The sequence below is a fragment of the Lissotriton helveticus genome, chromosome 1_1 (genome assembly GCF_964261635.1).
Source record: "Lissotriton helveticus chromosome 1_1, aLisHel1.1, whole genome shotgun sequence".
NCBI classification, from domain to species: domain Eukaryota; kingdom Metazoa; phylum Chordata; class Amphibia; order Caudata; family Salamandridae; genus Lissotriton; species Lissotriton helveticus.
Genome location: NC_136057.1, coordinates 1,502,945,078 through 1,502,965,784, shown reverse-complemented (window position 1 = coordinate 1,502,965,784; position 20,707 = coordinate 1,502,945,078). Strand labels below are relative to the sequence as shown.

The 20,707-nt window shown below is 46.9% G+C and overlaps 1 protein-coding gene across 7 annotated transcripts in view; it reads left to right on the top strand.

Moving 5' to 3' along the window:
- FIRRM (FIGNL1 interacting regulator of recombination and mitosis) overlaps positions 1 to 20,707 on the top strand; it is a 3,243,174-nt gene that overhangs the window by 1,855,277 nt on the left and 1,367,190 nt on the right. For all 7 annotated transcript variants that reach the window (XM_078686707.1, XM_078686742.1, XM_078686714.1 and 4 more), the window contains one exon: positions 4,135 to 4,186. In XM_078686707.1, coding sequence (XP_078542833.1) covers positions 4,135 to 4,186 — 52 coding nt within the window. The remainder of the gene's footprint in view (positions 1 to 4,134; positions 4,187 to 20,707) is intronic.

The window sequence follows — 20,707 nt, the reverse complement described above, 5'->3', positions numbered from 1 at the left end:
TCTCCGCTTTGCAGGGACTGTGGATTGGGCTGTTGGAAGGCAGGCACGCTGGGTCTTGTCGATCTCTGTCGCTCGAGTTCCAGCAGGAACTGCAACAAAGCAAACGGTGTCGCGCTGGATGGTGCCTGTTTGCACAGGGTGGTCACTCCTTGACCACAAGGGAGATTCTTCAGTCTTCCACGTCGAGTGGGATGTCGAAGGGTCCAGAGTTTCGTTTCATAAGTTTCAGTCAGGATAATCTGATGTGCATCAGCACAGCTCCTACCTTTATTCCAAATCAAGGGGCTGGATTACCTGCTAGGTCCCTCCTATGGGTGGGACCCAGGAAGGGAGTGGTTACACCCCTTTCCCTTTGTCCAGTTTCGCGCCAGAGCTGGGGCTGGAGTGCCCCAGAACCGGTTTGACTGGGTTTTGCATGGGACAACTTGTGTGCCCCAGGCAGTGTCTAGTTTCTTTCAACCCTCCCTGCTCCAATCCACTATCTCCTGTCTGGGGTGGTGTAGCACTTCCCTGTGACAGGAAACCCTTTTTCCAGGCCTCTCCTGCCAAGTTTCGGTCAGCAGCAGGAGGTCAGACTTGTGTTGGGGCAGCAGCATCCATTTTGTGATGCTGAGGCCCTGGTTAGGATTAACCGCGTTTTAAGTAAAGTAACATGTCTTCTCCCTCTAGAAGGGTGGAATGCTACCCCCGTCGCCAGAACTTGGCGAGGGGGTAGTATTCCAAAGTGTATGACACCAAACACGACATGTTTTGATATAGCCAAACCAAAGTTAGCATTAACCGCGAGGATTATAATGCACTTGAGAGTATATGGTATGGCAGTATCACTGGAACAGCAGTAAGGAAATGGTTCCGAACACTGCAGACAGGCTCAGCTCATGCTAGAGCACCATCTCACATAAAACCAAGCACTCTGCCTCCAGGATTGTAAAGGCCTGCCCATAGGAGTGACTTATAGGTATCTATGTGTCCAGATATAGGTTTAGACATAGGTATACTACATATAAGCAAGGGGTGATTACACGACCTTGCCCCAGCTGAGTGATCAGCCAGTTGTGTCAGTTTGGATGGCCAGCCAGGGGTGGCAAAAGATATGCTGCAGCCCCTGGTAGGCCTTGGATGTACCTATGCCCTGGTCACCTATAGTGCACTGTACAGGGGCTGATAAGGTGTCCAATACCAATTTAGTTATGCACCTAGGGTACATGGAGTCCATTTTAAAGAGAGAGCAGATAGCCTGGGGCCCTGAATAGCAGGGTCCCAGGCCAACTAAGTAAAAAACCAGCTAAACACAAGGCAACAAATCTGGGGTAACCATAGTCAGGTATCTACCTTCCTACATAACCCCCCCCCCCCCCAAACGAAAGGAGATAAGGCTATCCTTGACCAGGTAAGCCTATATTGCCTAAGTGGCCATATAAGGAATTACCTGCACTAGCATGGTTACCCCCTGTCTCATGGTCCACTAAGCAATCCCTCACCCTAGGGGTATCAGAGGGTCTCCACCATAGGGAATCACTACCTGTGGTGTGTTTTGGCAAAGTAAAAGGCTGGTGTTGAGATGGAGTACTGAAGTGAGGCTCCACTAATGTAGGGCTCAGCTTCCTCCAATCCTCTTCCACCATGTGTGCCTTTCTTTCCTTGACTAAGTTGCACTGTGCTCTCAGGGTCAACCTCTGGCTGCCTACAGCTGGAGGGTGGGTCCCTTCTGTTGGCTTACTGGAGGGACAGATCAGGTTTGGGGCCTTGGGGTCCCAGGTTTGGTTGTGCCCAACAGTGTCCATTTGGGTGAGGTCCCTAACTAGTTGTAAGGGTGATCCTCGGGAATTGTTAAAGTTTTTACCTTGCTAGGGCTGCTAGCTTTGGTGCCCCTAATCTGCTGATGGGGGCATTATATTTGACAGGGTGCCCTTTGGGGCCACTGACCTCCTTGACCTCTGCAGCCCTGGGCTGACTGAGGCAGGGTAGAGAGGGGCAGGTTACCTGCTCCAGACTGGGCCCCACCTTGGAAGGGTCCACTGACATCAGGGGCTCTGCCAGGCTAGGCCTGACTACCTCTGGGACAGTTTCTTAACAAGGGGTAAGATCAGTTCCCTGAGGAGGCTGATCCTTTCCTAATGTCTGGTGGGAGGGAGATTTATCTTCCTCCTCAATGCTCTCTGTTTGTGTGGAGTGATCCATAGTTTCAGGCTTCACAACACATGAATCAGTTTGAGTTTGGGCTGTGGCCATCACAGCCCCACCAACCTTTTCAAGAATGGACTCAGTTTGGGTATGGGCTGTTACCATAACAGCTCTGCTAATTTGTTCAGGAAGGAATTCTGCTGAAGATGGGGCTGAGTCTTGCACAGCCCTACCAACCTTTTCAGGAAGGACATCTAGGATTGGGGCTGTGGCCATCACAGCCCCACTAACCTTTCCTTGGACATTTACCATTTTAGAATGGGTTTCCTGTTCAACCTCAGCCCAGGCTGAGATTTCCAAATCATTCCCAAGTAGACAATCTACAGGCAAGTTTGCTGACACTGCCACTCTCTTTGGGCCAGTGACACCTCCCCAGCTGAGATTTACTGCTGCCATGGGATGATTTTTCTGCACTCCATCAATATTAGTCACCTGATATGTGGCATCAGGTACAAGTTGCCTTGAGGGGGCTAGATTCTCAGTCACCATGGTGATACTAGCCCCTGTGTCTCTGTAGGCCTCAACTTTTTGACCATTGCTGAGGGGCTCCTGTCTATACTTGCTCAAAGTGTTTGGGCAATCAGTGAAGTTGGCAAACCCCATGCCATTTTCACAGACAAGAGTATCTGTATTAGGGGACCTGGTTAGGCCAGAGTCCACCTGAGTTCCAAAAGTAAACCCACCCAAATTCCTGGGGGAGCTCCCACCACCTGGGGGATTACTACTAATAGTAACAGGGGGTGTTGGAACTTTACTTGGAGGAATATTTTCCTTTTTGCTATTCTTTGGACAACAGCTGTCTGTTTTCCAGTGGCCAGGCTTTTTACAAGCATGGCAATAAGGTTTCTTCTGGTCAGAGGAAGTGTTTTGGGACCCACCCCAATCCTTGTAGTTTTGGGGCCCTTGGGGAGACTTTTCTTTAGATGTATCCCCACCTTTCTCTTGAGCCTTGAAAGTATCCCTCTTTTGGTCATTACCCTGATTCTTAGGCCTAATCCTGGTTCTGACCCATTTGTCTGCCCTCTTACCCAATTCTTGTGGAGAGGTCAGATCTGAGTCCACCAGGTGCTGGTGCAAAAGCTGGTTCTGACAATTACTTAGGATCTGCTCCCTCATAATCAAATTATACAATCCTGTATAGTCATGTACTTTGCTGCCATGTAGCCAACCTTCCAGAGTCTTAGTAGCACAATCTACAAAATCATCTTCTACCTCTGGGGTGGTGTTCTCAATATCTGGGGGATTCACTCTTCACCTGAACTATCTGAGGGAACTACTCTAGCTTCCTCGAGGTCATCCTTCTCCAGGATGGCTATCAGGATGGGAATGGTAGGGTTGTGACCCTTTTTCAGCTTCCTTGCAGTGCACAGGGCACTCAAGTCTCTGTGGCTGAATTTGTCATAGCTGGGGGTTGCCTGTGGAAGGTCAACCAACACAGGTAGAGAGCTGGGAGCTTCACCTGTGCCAGACATGACTCTAGTGAGGTGTAAGTGATGCACTTACCTACACTAAGTGTTTTCCTACTGTACCTTGCTAGTGAGTTGTAGTCAGGGTGTGCAAAGCCCTTCTACCTACAACTACTAAGTTCAGTAGAACTTAAATATGCTAAGCTTTGTTTATATGTACCTATGGTACTTAATGTGACCTTTCAATTTGATAAAAAAAATTGCAATGGTAAAACAACTGCAAGCTCAAATCCCAACCTCTGCCACCAATGGAGACATCTTACATCAGGCCAACTTCTCACAGTACTATAAAGGCATATGCGCGTTGCTAGTACAGCTCTGAAGTGATTTGATATCTAGCTGAGTGGTGGGAAGGAGGAGGAGAAATGGGCAGAGAGAAGCAGGGGCTACTACAAGTTAGCAGTTGAAAGTTTGATGTTGGAGATGCATTTTAAAGTCTTCTTAAAATTTGCCTAATTTATTTTTAACATCTTCCCTCCTCTAGATACGGGACAGCAGAACTCTGCGCCCATCATATTTTTCTATTAGCCCAGTTGGTGAGTAAATAAATGTTTTAATCGTAAGCACAATTATGCTTTGTATTGCTTTGTTTTGATGCTCACTTTTGTAGATTAATGTCACCTGTAGGATATTGTGACCTAATCCGCTGCTCCTCAAAGGGTTTCAATGAAGATCCTGACAACTTTATCATAAAAAAATGTAAAACATGCCTTTCCTACGTAAATGTTGTAGGAGAGTAGGATCTGCTTCTTATAGTTACCCCCACTTTTTGCTGATGTTTTACTGATTATCGACTTTAGTCTGGCTGGGGACCTGCCATCCAGGGCCCCAGCCTAGCTGCTTCCTCTCTAAAATGATTGCATGTACTTTAAGTACACCACAGATTGGATTCAGGGGTACCCTTATAAGTCCCTAGTATATGGTATTTTATATACCTAGAGCATAGGTACCCCAGAGGCCTCTCAGGGCTGCAGCATGTATTATGCCATCCCTGAGAGACTATTCAAAATGGCACAACAGGTCTGCTACAGCAGCCTGTGTATGGTGGTGTATGCACCCCTTACTTAGTTATAGGTTCTGTATATATCTACCTTATATCACTGCACATATAAACCTATCAGTCACCCCTATGGCAGGCCATATCCATCCTGAAGACAGGGTGCTGAGTTTTGTGTGAGAGGGTGCCCATGCATGAGCAGGGCCCCTTTGCAGCCATCGCAATCTATTCTCTGGGGTTGTTCTGTGATGCAGCCAACCATATACTCTTAAGTGCATTATAACTTCGTGGTAAATGCTATTTTTGAGATGGCTGCAAGGAAATATGTCGTGTTTGGTGTCAAACACCTTGGAATCATATCTCCCCGCCAGACCTGGTGGAGGAGGTATGATTCCACCCTCCTAGATGGAGAAATATAATTACACCGGTACACCCAGTACCAGCTTCACAGAACCCTGGCATTACAAAATGGATGCTGCCAGCCGCAGACACATGTCTGCCCTCCTGCTGCTGGATGAAAGCCTGGCAGGGGAGGCTGGACAATAGGTTTCCTGTCACAGGGAGGTGTGACCACCTCCAAAACAGGCTTTAGTGTATTGGGGCTGGGTGGTTGCACTCCAAGAGTGCTTTGATGTCTGCACAGGGGGCACATTTGGTGTCCTTGTGCATAGTCCAGCTCAAACCGGTTGCAGGGGCACTCAGCCCCTGCTCTGGCACAAAACTGGACAAAGGACATGGGTTTAGCCTCCCGTCTGTCCTGACCCTCCCATAGGTGGGTCCCCCAGAGTTTTTCCCACCCCTTCCTTGGGTATAAAGTAGGAACCCCTGACTATAGGACTTTCGATTTACCTGGACGAAACTCTTCTAAAGAATCCCATAACTTCAACTGTCTACACTTTGTTGGGTGACCGAAGAATCTCCCTTGGAGTAAAGGAGTTACTCCCCTGCAAGGCAGGGGAAGTGACTGCCTTGCAGGGGAGCCGAAGAATCTCCCTTGGAGTAAAGGAGTTACTCCCCTGCAAAGCAGGCACCAAAGATGCATCTGTCCGGTTTACAACTACACAGCTCCTGAAGGACTCTGAAGACTTTGCAACACAGGAGGTGGGTTTCCAAGCTTCCCTGAGGCTGATCTGTGCTCTCAGCAAACCTGAGATCCAAAGCCCTCATGGGGACCGTGCAACCCGAACCCCTGGACACCGTGATCATTTGCAGCAGCATATGCCTATTGGCGTTCCCTTAGGCTATGCTTTGGGCTACTTGTAGTCCAGACCCCAAGCAGTGATTCCACTGAAGATTACTGGCCTACACTCCACAAGTGACCCGTGGGCTGGTATTTAGTGATTCCTCTCGAGATCATTTGGCGATCTTTTGTTCGTCTACTTGTGGGTCCCTGAGAAGGGTACTGTAACTTTCAATGGGCTTACCTGGTTGCCCCAGACATGCCCTGACTCTCCATCGCTTGGGGAGTCACCAAGACCTTTCTGGTCCACACCAAAGCCTTTTTATTCTGACTGTGTGGGTTGCTGTTGCCAAGGCTTGTTGGCCGGCAATCCGGCCACCAACTCCCTCAGCACTCGACATCCATCGTGGGACAGCTCGCCTGCAGACTCTGGTCATCGTCGATGTCTCTGCTTTCCCGTGGCAGCGGACCCAAGCTTCACCTCATCGCACCTGAAACACCCGACATTGGTGGGCATTGGTCTACCATGCCCCTGGTTACCCTGAAGTGACCCAGACTCTGTCACCTCTGCTTTCAGGTTCTTCTCAGCTCCTATCCAGGCTTGGATCACACCGGACACTTATCCTCTCCACAGCAGCGGCACTTTACAGCAACTCGCCATTGAAGACAGCGACGATTCCCGACACCATTTGACACCTATGCGCCCGGCTTCCCTGGGTGAGGTAACGCGAGTCCTCCGGTGCACACATGGGTGCTGACCTTAGAACCTTCTAAAAGGGTTTGCTCCAAGTCCTCTCCGAAGTGTCCCTAATCTTTAAAATTCTAACCGTGACTTTCCCATCGGATTGTACGGAGCTCGCGGCTGTGTTCACACTGCACACATCCCCTGTGGATCCCCTGTGTCACTAACTTGGGTGGTTCCTTGGGGTCACAGCGATTCTATGTGCTCTAGGCACTGTGTCCAGTCAAGTCGTGGTTCTTATACCACTTTCTTAATATATGGTTTGGTCTCCCCCTGGGGCCCATTGTATATTGTGCTATTTACTTAGGTTCTAGTGTGTTGATATTGTGTATCTTGCTCTCTAATCTCATAAAGACGTTAGTAGAGAGTGTTTAGTAATAAATACATATAGTTTATATATACCTTGTGTGGTTCTCCTTTCATTTGGTCATTCAAGAGGTTATAATCTGGTAAACAAAGCTGCCTTACACTCCTTCAAGACTTAGCCTGAAGGCTGCTCTCAATAGCTACCACTAGGATAGCTTCCAATAAAGGTTGTCTTAAACCTATTCATCAATAAAGGTTGTTTGGACTGGTGCAAGATGCCCACTATAACTAGTGGACAGCATATACCAGGCCAACTTCTCACAAATGTGACTTACAAAGTTGTATTTACAAAATGTGAAGCTCACCCAAAGCTGAAACGGGCACCACAAATGTCCAGAAACACGATATTTTTTACTTGAATCTGAAATATATATCCCCATAGCACAGAAATATGTCAGGATAGATATATGTTCACTGTAAATGTTAGGCCTGGCACCATTGTCGTGGGCCTCCCTTCCATTTTTTCGCTGTTTCCTCCTATGTTTTTGCCATGTTTTTGCTGGTCTAGATGCTTTGGGCGCTTTGCCACTGCTGTACAGTGCCAAGGTGCAAGTGCTCCCTTTTGTAAATTGTTTTAATGGATTAGTGACTCCATGATTGGCTTATTTGATTTACTTGTCAGACCCTAGTACAGTGCAGCATGAGTGCCCTGGGCCTGTAAATCAAATGCTTCTGGTGTGCCTGCAGCACTGATTGTGCCACCCACATAAGCAGCTTGTAAAATATGGCTCAGGCCTGCCATTGCAGAGCCTGTGTGCAGTCTGGGACTGCCATATCGACTTGGCAAGTGCACCCACTTTCCTGTTTCTAAACCTTCCATTTTCTACATGTTAGTCACCCCTAAGGTAGGCCCAAGGTAGACCTCTGGGCAGGGTGCATTGTATGTGAAAGGTAGGACATGTTCTGATGTGTGTGTCATGTCCTGATAGTGAATTACAGCCAATTTCATTTTCACTATCGCAAGGCTACTGTTCCCATAGGCCAGAATGGGCAGTTTGATTAAAACAACTTATGATCCTAACTGACCCAGGGAACAAGGTAGAACGAGTTTAGTATGCCTGAACTCAGAATGTTAAAATACATATTTTAGTGTTTGTGATTTTTACATTCTGTGTTTGAAAATACCACTTTTAGAAAGTAGGTATTTCCTTGCCTTACCATCCAGTATGCCTCTGCTAGGTTTGTGTATTTCATGTCTGGTTTGTGAGTGACGGGGCTGGAGAGGGCTTAAGCTCCAGCAGTCTGATGAGTCAGGGCTGGGCTGAATAGGACCTGGGTTGAATAGAGAGTAGGGGAAGGAGATTTCCTTTCACTTGCCTGAGTCTCCATTGAATAGAGAGTAGGGGGAGGAGATTTCCATTCAGCTACCTGGGCTAAGTCTGCTTTCAACAATGCTGTCTCCATCTCCTGCCAGGAAACTGCACCAGGGAGGACAGAACTGGGTTGAGCTGGGTACAGACACACTCTGCCATCAGATAACAAGGAAATTGTGTGTATAAAAAGAGGGGCCCAGAACCCAGAACTTTAGATCACTTCTGTGAATCAAGATGAACCTCTGCCAAGGAGAGAAACCAAGAAAGCTGAAGGAGAAGACTGCCCCTGCGCTCGTGACTGTTTGGGGTTGGCCTGCAGTGGTTACTTATTGCCAAGGAAAGGAGAAAAGGAACTTTGTGTGTACTTTATCATTTTGAGGAAGATCTCCAAGGGCTCAAAGCTGAGCTTGCCTTCTGTTCTGAAGTCTCAGCGACACAAAGACTTCACCACCAGCTCCCCTGAAGTTCCTTGCTGGGAATTCTACCTGCTGAGAGGTGCCTGCTGTTTTTTTAGAACCTCTAGAGACTGCGTTTGCTGGGAGCTGGAAGCGCGATGCAACGAGGATGAAGCGTGCTGCTGCCGCAGCTGTTTGCCATCGCATCGCCGAAGAAGCGTGTCACATCGCCAAAGAAGCGTGTCACGTCACCGAAGAAGCGTGTCACATCGCCAAAGAAGCATGTCGCGTCACCGGAGAAGCGTGTTGCCGCCGCAGAGCTTGCCGCCGCATTACCAGAGAAGCGCGTCGCAGGGCCTGTTGCGGCTCAAGAAGCCACTGATTTTGCTGCATGGACATGGGATTGGGCGTGCACGCATCGTATCCAAGTTGTCGCATCGCATCAAAGACGCCATCTTGTCACATCTTAACCGGAACGCAGTAAGAAATACTCATCCCCTCCTCTCCGGTAAGGAACAGACGCTTCGCCTCCCCTGCGCTGCAGTAAGGAACAGGTGCCTCACCTCCCCAAAGCAAGTGCATCGCCTTCCCTGCGACCCTTTGGTTGATATTGCGTTACGCATCCAAGGTACTTTGAGAGTATTAATTAATTAATTAATTAATTTCTTTATTCGGTATTTCAGTGATAGAAATCCATAAAAGCAACATGATCAGCATCAATACAAAAATATTTAGTCGTTTACATAATAAAAGTTTATATTCCCATAAAAATCGTTAAACGAGAATCTTTACACTTTAAATAACATTATTCTAAGATTTCGACATTTTCATTCAGAGGTTTTTCCTGTGTCTAAAAATACATTTCAGGTAATTGACCATATGATAGCAAATACATTCAGATTCTAAAAATTGAAGACGCAACATAGCAGGACGGCACTGTCTAATGCCCCATCGCTTTAACAGTGTTAGCAGCCAAATTTTGCGATGGACCTGATAAAAGTTGCAGAACAACACAGTATGTATGGTAGTCTGTGATGATGTATCATCGCAAGGGCACAGTCCAAGGGTTGGCTCCCAGGTGTTCCTGGTTGGAAAGGCTACTAAGCGGTGGAAAAGATTTAATCTAAATCTAGTTAGCAGATAGCGTTCGAAGATACTGATATCGAGCGTTAGATATGGCTGAATCTTAATAGTGGTCTGAACCATAATTGAATGGAGGACGGAGGCTTTACCTGACTCATTTGCTAGCCTTAGTCCTTCTAGGTGGCTCAAGGCCATTAGTTTCAGATTCTTTTTTGGATAGCTCTTTGATCCTTTCAGGTGTGTTATAAAAGATCTCTAGGCCTATGTCAGTGAGGAAGTTTCTAATATAGCAGAGCCATTTAATTTTCACCGAATAGTCTAGGACCATTGTATCTGCCACTATTGCCTTTGTGAACATATTTTTTTCAGAGGTCCATATGCGTCTCCAAAGAAGCAAAGGTTTGACCTTTGCCAAATCCTCTATGTGTGATTTCCCTAATTCCATGTGGCAAGCATATGTGGAAACTCCTCTGGGTGCTGAGAGGAGGAATCTTAAGAATGTATTTTCTGCCACCTTTAGAGCACTTGTATGTGATGGGACTACATCTAGCCCCAAAAAAACTTTTCGCACAGCTTCATGCCGCCCCTGGCGTGCATGTTTTCACCAAATTTTTTACCATTTCTTATGATGTTCCAACTTTTCTCCATTATTTTTTAACTTCTCGTAAAACGTTATATTCACTCTTTAATCCAAATCCACTAAACCGGATAAAATGCCCAAGGAGGGAGGGATCTGCGTGCAATAAACACAGTATATAAGTGAGAGGGGAAAGAGAAGATGTAAAGTGCAGACAGGCAATGTTAGAAAATGCATAACGTTAATGGAATTGTGTTGTAATGTATATCTGCATAACAATAGTGCTAATAATTATTCTGTTATTATTAATTGTAGTGACCCCCGAAGAAGGGCACCAAGCTGCCCGAAATGCATTGGGTTTACACATGAAATAAAGACTGCTTGCGATGAACTTTGCATCTCTCATATTCTTACAAGAGGCCTGGATGGGCACAGTCTGAATAGTAGAAAATTGAAAATGGGCATTTTATCCGGTTTAGTGGATTTGGATTAAAGAGTGAATATAACGTTTTACGAGAAGTTAAAAAATAATGGAGAAAAGTTGGAACATCATAAGAAATGGTAAAAAATTTGGTGAAAACATGCACGCCAGGGGCGGCATGAAGCTGTGCGAAAAGTTTTTTGGGGGCTAGATGTAGTCCCATCACATACAAGTTCATTTTGACTGATGGCAGTGGGGCACGCCTAATAACCGATCTGCACGCAATTGATAAAGGAGGACAGACAAAATTGGAGAAGAAAAGAAATGTGTTAAAGTAGGTGTGCATCCCTTTATCATAAGTAACCTTTAGAGCACTGACATCTGCGTGTCCCCAAACGCCAGCTCCGTATAGTGCTATTGCTTGACATTTGGCTTGATAGATTTTTAATAATTTCACTGGGGACCTTTTGCCTAGTTTTTGTGAAAAGCTTATCAGGGCGGCTATGCCTCTCTTGAGAAGATGTTTTCTAGTTTCAACCGCTGATTTCCAATTCAGATTTCTATCTATTGTGATGCCTAGATAGGGATAGTTGGTTATTGAGGAAAATATCTTTGGTGTTTTTTTTCCTGTACCTGCTATCATAACAAAGGTCTTCTTGATGTTTATGTGTAGATCAAGACTGCCCATGTAGGCTGCATACCTTGTCAAGGCCTTCTGTAGCTCATGCGGGGTACGCGCCGGAATGACGGCGTCGTCTGCATAGAGCAGAACGGGAATAAGGCGTTGTTGTACTTGTGGAAGATCCTGACCCCCCTTGAACATCTCTATTTCCAAGCTATTTGTATACAAGGAAAAAAGAAAGGGGGTCAGAACGCATCCTTGCCTTACTCCACTCTCCACTCCAAACGATTTGGACAGCTCACCCTTCACGCCAAAGCGGACTCTAGCAGAGGCTTTAGAATATAGTTCCCTCAGGAAATCCAGAAGGGGAGGATCCACTCCCATTTGTCTTAGGACCGACCACAGCTTTGAATGGGACATGCAGTCAAATGCTGCGGACAGGTCCACGTAGACCATGTAGAGCTTATCCTGTTTTACATGTGTGTATTTGCCTTGGATCAGGGACAGGTTTAAGGCCTGTTCAATCGTGCCAAAACCTTCCCTGAAGCCAAATTGTAGATCTGACAAAATTCCCTCTTCTTCAGCCCACTGCTGGAGTCGCTCAAGGACAACCCTACCAGCTACTTTGCCCAACGAGTCCAGCAGTGAGATGGGACGATAGCATGAGACCTCTTGGCGGTCTCCCTTCTTGAATATTGGGACCATGATGGACTTGGTCCAAGAATCCAACAACCCCCTCTTTGTGGCTGCCATGCAAACCCTGGTGAGTATGGGAGCCCAGAGATCATGATTAAATTTAAAAATATCCACCGGGACCCCATCGTGACATGGTGCTTTACCGTTTTTGCTTAGTTTTAAGGCCAATAGGAGCTCCGAGATGTCGAATTCTAAGGAAATTGGATAGGTGACCGCTGGGTGAACTGTCTCTCCCCCTGCTGGAAGTTGAGACCTGAAATATTTTTGAAAAATGAGACACCCAGACTTCTTCAATGGCCACTTCAATCTTTGGGAGATCGTTGTCAGCCAGGAATGGCGATTTAACTACTCTCCAGAAGGCCTCGCTGTTATTTTCTAGGGCACTTTTATGAAGTTCGTCCCAGAGGGCCTGTTTCAGCTCGGCCTTTCTTTGCTTGCGTGCAGAAGTGTACTCTTTTCTAAGTTTTGCTATTAACTGGGATCTCGAATATCATTATTCAGTGCTATTTTTAGATTGGTATGTGTGACTGTGCAACTATGATTAAACCAGCCTTTCTTGATTGTTTTTTCCAACTTTGGCTGTGCTGTCATGAGCCCCTTTATAATGCCTAATATTAAGGAGAAATTGCTTAGCACTTCTTCCTTTGAGAGTAAAGTGTTGCATTTACCATCCACATTGAACTAAGCTATTTATACCATTTTAAAGTCATATTTTTGAATACTGTATTGTGGATTTTTGTTGTTTGGTCTTGTGTTTAGTCTAGAGAAAGATTACTTATTTTTCTAAACTGGTGTGGTGTCCATCTGTAGGTTTTCACTGTTTTTACAAATGCTTTACTCACTGCCTCTGAGATAAGCCTGCCTGCTCGTGCCAAGCTACCAAGGGGGTGAGCAGGGGTTATTTTAGGAGTGTAGCTCCCTTACGCTAGCTAGAAGCAAGGGCCCCTACTTGGTCAAAGGTACTCTGCCAACTAAAGACCCCCATTTCAAACAGTAAATATAACATGTGATGTTATAGTAAGGTGAAAATGTCAGTGACAAGGTAACGTTTTAAGTTAAACAACACTGCAATTCACTGGTTATAGTTATCTCTAGTAACTATAACTCGTACTCTACGGTAACCATAATTCGCCAAACCACCATGCACAGTCGTCAATTATATAATTTCAAATGTTACAGTAATGTTATCAGTGATGTCATAGACTATGCATTGAGTGATGTAATATGCAGGGTAATTAGCAGTGAATGGTGAGGGTGTGAGTTATAATTACCTTAGAGAACGATTTATATTTACTAGAGATAACTATAACTGGTGAATTTCAGTGATTTTTAACTGTTGCATTGTCACTGAAATTTCCACCTAACTATAACATAACTTTGTTTTTTTTAGAGAATTTCTAGGATATTTTTAACCCTTCGCTGCTAGGCATTACCCCACCCTATGCTAAGCTTTTTTTTTTTAGCTATTTTGTGTAGTTCACGCTTAAGCCCCTGTAACTTTTTGACCACATAAGGTATCCACGCCAAATTTGCGTCCTTTTCGTCCAACATCATGGGGATTCTAAAGGTACCCAGGGTTTATAGATTCCCCTGGAGGGGACACAGAAATTAGCAAAAATACAGAAAAAGTTTTTTTGGGGGGGGAATATTGGGAAAAAAGTGCTGCAAATGAAAGAGTCTGTTTTTTTCCCCCTGCAAATGGTATAAAAAAGGGGTTGTGGGGCTGAAAACACCATTTTAACAGCTTTCAGGGAATTACAGACTTTTGTTAGAAAACCAACATTTTTTAACAAAGTTTTGGCATTTTTCTGGGACGTATCCTATTTGTGCTATTTTTTGTGCTTTCAACCTCCTTCCAGTTAATGGTAGAAATGGGTATGAAAGCAATAATGGATCCAAGAATGCTATACATTTTCAAAAAGTAGACAACATTGCAAATTTAGCAAGGGGTCATTTGTGTAGATCCTTCAAGGTTTCTTTATAGAAATTAACAGTTAAATATAGGAAAAATTGAAAATTAGTTGGAAAAAAACAACCATTTATGTCAACATTTTCAGCTGTAACTTCTTCTATTTATGACAGATGTTTGAGAGCAATATACCGTTACATCCGCTGGACCTTTCTGGTTGTGGGGATATATAGGACTTGTAGGTTCACCAAGAACCCGACGAACCCAGAGCCAAAAACTGAGCAGCGACTTGCAATGGTTTTTAATTATGTACTGGGTACATTGCAATTATTCTGGGAAATGTATACATGGAAAAATCGGTATGAAAGACACCTATGTATTTCTGAAAGGGGAACAAAATATAGAGTTTAGAAACAGTAAATATTTGCACATTTCCGAAATTGGGAATACCCATACTGGCATGAGAACTATATCTTTCTTACACATTGTCTTTCATTTGGAAGGCAGAAATACATTGAAAGACAATAGGTAATAACAGTTGCTCTACAAATCTGTGTTACCCTACGTATCTGGATAAAAATGATACCTCACTTGTGTGGGTAGGCCTAGTGCCCACGACAGGAAACGGCTCAAAGCGCAACGTGAAGACATCACATTTTTACAATTAAAAATTATCCTTTTTTTGCAAAGAGCCTAGCTGTAGTTTTTGAACCCTAGCTCTGCCTGCACCTAGGGATACCTAGCAAATCTATACTTTTTTTGAAAACTAGAGACCTAGTGGAATGCAGGATGGGGTGACTGGACTGGCTCTCACCAGGTTCAGTTACCCAGAATCCCTTGCAAACCTAAATAATTGTAAAAAAAAACACATTTTCCTCACATTTCTGTGGTGCAAGGTTCTAGAATCTGTGTGGAGCCACAAAATTCCACCCACCCCGCATTCTCCGAAGTCTTCTGATAACAATAGTACCTCACTTGTGTGGGTAGGCCTAGTGCCCACGACAGGAAACGGCACAAAACGCAATGTGGACACACCACAATTTCACAGTGAAAAATGACCCTTTTTTTGCAACGTGCCTAGCTGTAGTTTTTTAACCCTAGCTCTGCCGGCACCTAGGGAAACTTAGCAAACCTATACATTTTTGAAAACTAGACACCCAGGGAAATTAAGGATGGGGTGACTTGACTGGCTCTCACTAGGTTCTGTTACCCAGAATCCCTTGGAATCCTAAAAAATAGTTTTAAAAAACACATTTTCCTCACATTTTTGTGGTGAAAAGTTCTGAAATCTGCGTAGATCCACAACATTCCACCCACCCTGCAATCCCCAAAGTCTTCCGAGAAAAATGGTACGGCACTTGTGTGGGTAGGCCTAGTGCCTGTGACAGGAAACGGCACAAAATGCAACGTGGACACACCACAATTTCACAGTGAAAAATGACACTTTTTTGGAAAGTGCCTAGCTGTAGTTTTTTAACCCTAGCTCTGCCGGCACCTAGGGAAACCTAGCAAACCTATACATTTTTGAAAACTAGACACCCAGGGAAATCCAGGATGGGGTGACTTGACCGGCTCTCACCAGGTTCTGTACCCAGAATCCCTTGCAAACATAAAAAATTGACATATTCTGGAATATGCGTTGATCCACAAAATTCCACCCACCCTGCATTTCCCAAAGTCTTCGAAGAAAAATGGTACCTCTCTTGTGTGGGTGGGTCAAGTACCCGCAACAGGCAAGGACCCAAAACCTATTGAGGCAGCATCAAAATTACCGATCGCAAACCAACCTGGTTTTATAAGGGGGTCCCATGAGTTTTTAGCCCGGGGCTCGGCTTCCATCTAGGGAAACCTACCAAACCCACACGTTTCTGGAAACTAGACACCAGGGGGAGTCCAGCGAGGAATGGCTTGCGTGGGTCCCCCAACATTCTCCTACCCTGAACCCCCCTGCAAACCTCAGATTTCGCTGAGAAAATTCCTTTTTTTCTCAAATTTCTGTGTGGGAAAGTTCTGGAATCTGCGTGGATCCACAAATTTCCTCCCACCCAGCGTTCCCCCAGGTCTCCCGATAAAAATGGAAGGCATAGTGGCTGCAACAGGACATGGCCCAAATCGTACTGTGGTGAATTCAAAATTTGCTATAACTAAACTACTTGGTTTTGGTGGGGGACCTGCGAATTAGGCCCCGGGCTCGGCGGCCATCTTGGGAAAGCACCAAACCCAAACATTTCTGAAAACTAGACACCCAGGGAGTCCAACGAGTTATGGCTTGCGTTGTTCCCCTAGCGTTTTCTACCCAGAATGCCATGCAAACCTCAAATGTAGCTGAAAATAAAATATTTTCTGCATATTTTTGTGTGGAATCACCGTGCCAGCACAAATGTCCTACCCCACAGCATTCTCCCTGAGTCTCCCGAGTAAAATATTACCTCACTTGTGTGGGTGGGGCAAGGGCCAGTGACTGGGAAGAGCCCAAAACATAGGGAATAAAGGAATAGCACCAAGAATTCGAAGTACTACATTTTTTTAAAAATAAGTTTTTAGCCAATTCTGCAGTGGACATCCACACAAGTGAGGCATCATTCTACTCTGGAGACTCAGGGGAATGCTGTGGGGTAGGACATTTGTGCTGGCATGGTGATTCTACACAAAAATACGTGGAATATTTGTTTTTTTCAGCTAAATTTGAGGTTTGCCGGGGATTCTGGGTAAGGAAACCTTGGGGGATCCACGCAAGGCATACCTCGCTGGACTGCCCTGGGAGTCTAGGTTTTAGAAATGTGTGGGTTTGGTAGGTTTCCCTTGATGGCTGCCGAGCATGGAGCCAGAAATCCAGGTGACCGCTCCTTGCAAAACCAGGCCGTTTTGTGATAGGTAATTTTGATGTCGCCTCAATACGTTTTGGGCCCTTGTCTGTTGCAGGTACTTGGGCTTCCCACACGAGTGAGGCACCATTTTTATCGGGAGACCCAGGGGAACGCTGGGTAGTAGGAAACGTCAGCCCGTCGATGCCACAACTCTCCCTCACAAAAATGTGTGAAAAAAGTGATTTTTTTTCAGCTAAATTTGAGGTTTGCAGAGGATTCTGGGTAAGAAACCGATAGGAGATCTGCGCAAGCCATACCTCATTGGAATCCCCCGGGTGTCTAGTTTTCAGAAATGTGTGGGTTTGGTAGGTTTCCCTAGATGGCCGCCGAGCATGGGGCCAAAAACCCAGATGACCCCCCTTGCAAGACCAGGTCATTTTGAGATAGGCAATTTTGATGTCGCTTCAATACGTTTTGGACCCTTGCCTGTCGCCGTTACTTGGGCCTCCTACACGAGTGAGGTACCATTTTTATCGGGAGACCCGGGGGAACGCTGGGTGGTAGGAAGTGTGTTGTTTCTTTCTGCAGTGTGCAACCTTTGGCACAATAATGCAAGGAGAATGTGAAAGACACATTTTGAGGTTTGCAGGGCGTTGTGGGTAAGATAACTTGTTGGGATCCACAAGAGAGACATCACCATGTACTCCCATGGGAGTTTAGTTTATCACAATATCTACAGTTGGTAGGTTATTCTTAGATGGAATGTACACATTGGCAGAGACTAAAAAAACAAAGCTTACTGCACAGTCATCTGTTCCTCAATCACACACATACACTGGTTGGATTTGGCCAGAGGGCAAGTGATGGTTTAGTATATAACATTTTATTAGCCAGAGATTTCACACAAATGAAATGCACTGTCAATAATTGAAAGGACAAAAAAGGGAACCAGTGACTCGCAGCTTGTGAGCTGTAAAGCCACGTCAAGGCCCCATCCGCTTTACAGGCCATTCATGCACCTTTCATATGTGATACACACAAGACCATTCACACCACCAGGCACAAAACCAACACATTACACCATTCACAAAAAGGTCAGAGTATACCCTGCTTGAGAAAGACAGAAAAGACAAATATTTCTGAACAACCACCTATTCTTCAAGCACACAGACATACTGGTCGGATTTGGCACGAGGGTGAGTGATGGTTCAGTATATACAGTTGTATTAACCGGAGATTTCACAAAAATTAAATGCACTGTTAATAATTGCAAGGACGAGAAACTGAACCATTGACTCACAGCTTGTGAGCTGTAAAGCCACGACAAAGCACCAACTGCGTTACAGTTCATACACCTTTCATACGTGTGACACATACAAAACCATTCACACCGCAAGTCGCGGGCCCAGCACATTACCACATTCACACCAGCAGACATCGCCATTCAAGGTCCCATCACTTTCACATGCCCACATTCCTGACACAGCAACCACATCAGCTCACGGATTGCGTGGAGTGGCGTTTAGCTAGCAGTGTGTGTAGTGACCAGCAGCAAGTCACTACTCCCACACCGCCAGCCAAGCGCCCGTCCACACACACCACCAATCTGATAGAGACTACTAGCCGCAGATTCCTTAATGTAGAATTATCCCCATGCGTGAAACTGGATCCGGAAAATTGTCTTTGCCACAGTATCTTTGCGTGCCGGCGGCGATATCAGGTGACTTCGCCCTGACGTCCGTGGGCGTGACGTCAGCGAGGTCACATAAGCCCCATCCCGGTGCGCTGGCATCAGTTTTTCTCTTTTCCACGTGCAACGCGGATCCAGATTGTGTGCTGACCTGTTTTCAGGCCTTCTTTTCACGATTTTGCATTGAGGAACAGTGTGTGAATGCCTTCGGGCTTCAAGACGTGTACTTCTTGTGCACGTCAGATGTCAGGGATGGACCCTCACCGTATGTGGTGTTTGGGCGAGCAGCATGACTCAACGGACTGCGACGCTTGTCAGCACCTCAAACTGAAGTCCCAACGGGAGCGCCGGATGAAATTGCTGTCTTCCTGCTTGTCCAGGTCAGTCTCGTCCCAGCGTCCGTCCCCTACCTCGGAAGCCAGAAGCTGCCGATTCTGACTGCGGCATCGCCTTTCGCTACGGCCCCAAGGCGCCACTCACCTGCACTTAGGTCCTGCACCTTGTCTCCGAGGCCTTGTCCTTGTTCGGGAGAGGTCGCGGGTTCACCTCTGTACATGCGCCCTCGCCTGTCCCCACCCTACCCACCGTTTCCTGGCGTCTGAGACGTCCGCGGATCCCTTGCCTTGTGCGTGGCCTTCTGCGGAGTCGCCGGCGGCTTCGACCCCGGTGCCAATGAGTTTGGCTTCAGGTTGTGGGGGTGTGGTGTCGTCAAGGTATGGCCCTGCGGGGTTCCCCTCTTCAACCCACGGCATCCCTGTCAAGCCGCAAATCCCTATGGGGTTCCCGGTGGCGTTGCAGGAGATCGCCGGCACTCAGGGCTCATCCCCGAGTCCCCCTGGGTCCTCTGGGCAGGCAGCTGCCTTTGCCAGAGGCCGGGCCGACGCCTTTCCGGCGCCTAAGGCTTTCCTCCCCGGCCCTAGCGGTCTGTGGGTGGAAGCCGGGACCTGGGGCGCCTTCCCGAGTCCTTCTCGGTCCTCTACGCAGGCGGCTACCTCGCGTGGGGTCAAGCTGGCGCCTTTTCGTCGCCGTTCCTTACCCAACCCGGCTCCGACCCTGCCCCATTCTCCTAGGGAGCACGTGGTGGTGGAGGTTGACTCGGCGCCCCCGATGGCCACTCCGACGACGATCGACGTTGCACCGGCACCTGTGGCGGACTCCACGGCGTCTGGTCCTAGACTCTTCTCCAGAGGTTCCTTCATCTCCTGGTCTCTTCTTCTCCGGAGACGGAACGTCGCGTTGTTGCTTTTTCTCCAGCGTCTTCCAGGGAGGGCTCCTCGCCGTCCCCGCCGCCTCAACCTTCGGACCCTCTCTTCCCCAGCTCGCTGTTGGTTGCTCCGCCGGCTTCTCCACCTTTCCCGGAGGCCCCTCAGGCCCCCCACTCATCCCCGGATCCTCCACTATTCAGGGGATGGCCGTTTATTCCTCCAGCTAGACTTGGGGATGGGCATCACCCACAGAGGAATTGCTTTCTCCCCTGCTAAGCCCTACGGAGGCAAGTGTAGCCTTTGTTCTGGCCATTTCCACGGCCGCTGGCATTTTGCGAATGGGTGACCCTGTCACCCCATTCCCTACGGATCATCTGTTGGAAGTTCTCCACCAGGGCTCTGGTGGACGGGAGCTGCTTCTTCCATTTTTTGCTTCGCTCCACAATTCTCTTCTGGGGGCGTCCTGCCACGGGTGACCCGGTGCCTCAGCCGCTCCTATACCGCCACCGTCCTGCTCCGCACGATCCAGGATGCCTTTCTTTCCACCCTTCTACCCAGGGCCCTCTTCTGCAGAATGCTTTTCCTTCCTTGCCTTCAGTATTTTGTATTTGTATTTGCATTTGTAAAGCGCAGTTATCACCAACTGGTCTCTAAGCGCTGTAAGAGGAGAGAGACACAGACTAGCCTACAAGCACAAGGGGCAGAGATTAACCCGACCCCCAGGCCTCTTGGCAAATAACCATTTTCAACTTCTTCCTAAAAGGGAGAAGGGCGTGCTCTTTACGCACTGTCTCTGGTAGTTTATTCCACAAAGGGGGGATGATGATAGAAAAAGCTCTACCCCCTTTTGTGACCAGCCTGAATCGCTGACACTTCAGTAAACAGGCCTCTGAGGACCTGAGCGCCCGAGTCGGAGTGTAGAGTACTAGGCGATCTTTAACATACCGGGGGGCTTGATCATAGATGGCCTTATGCGCGATGCATAGGCCCTTGAACTTGGCTCTCTGATTTACCGGAAGCCAATGCAGGTGTTGGAGAAGAGGGGTGGCATGGG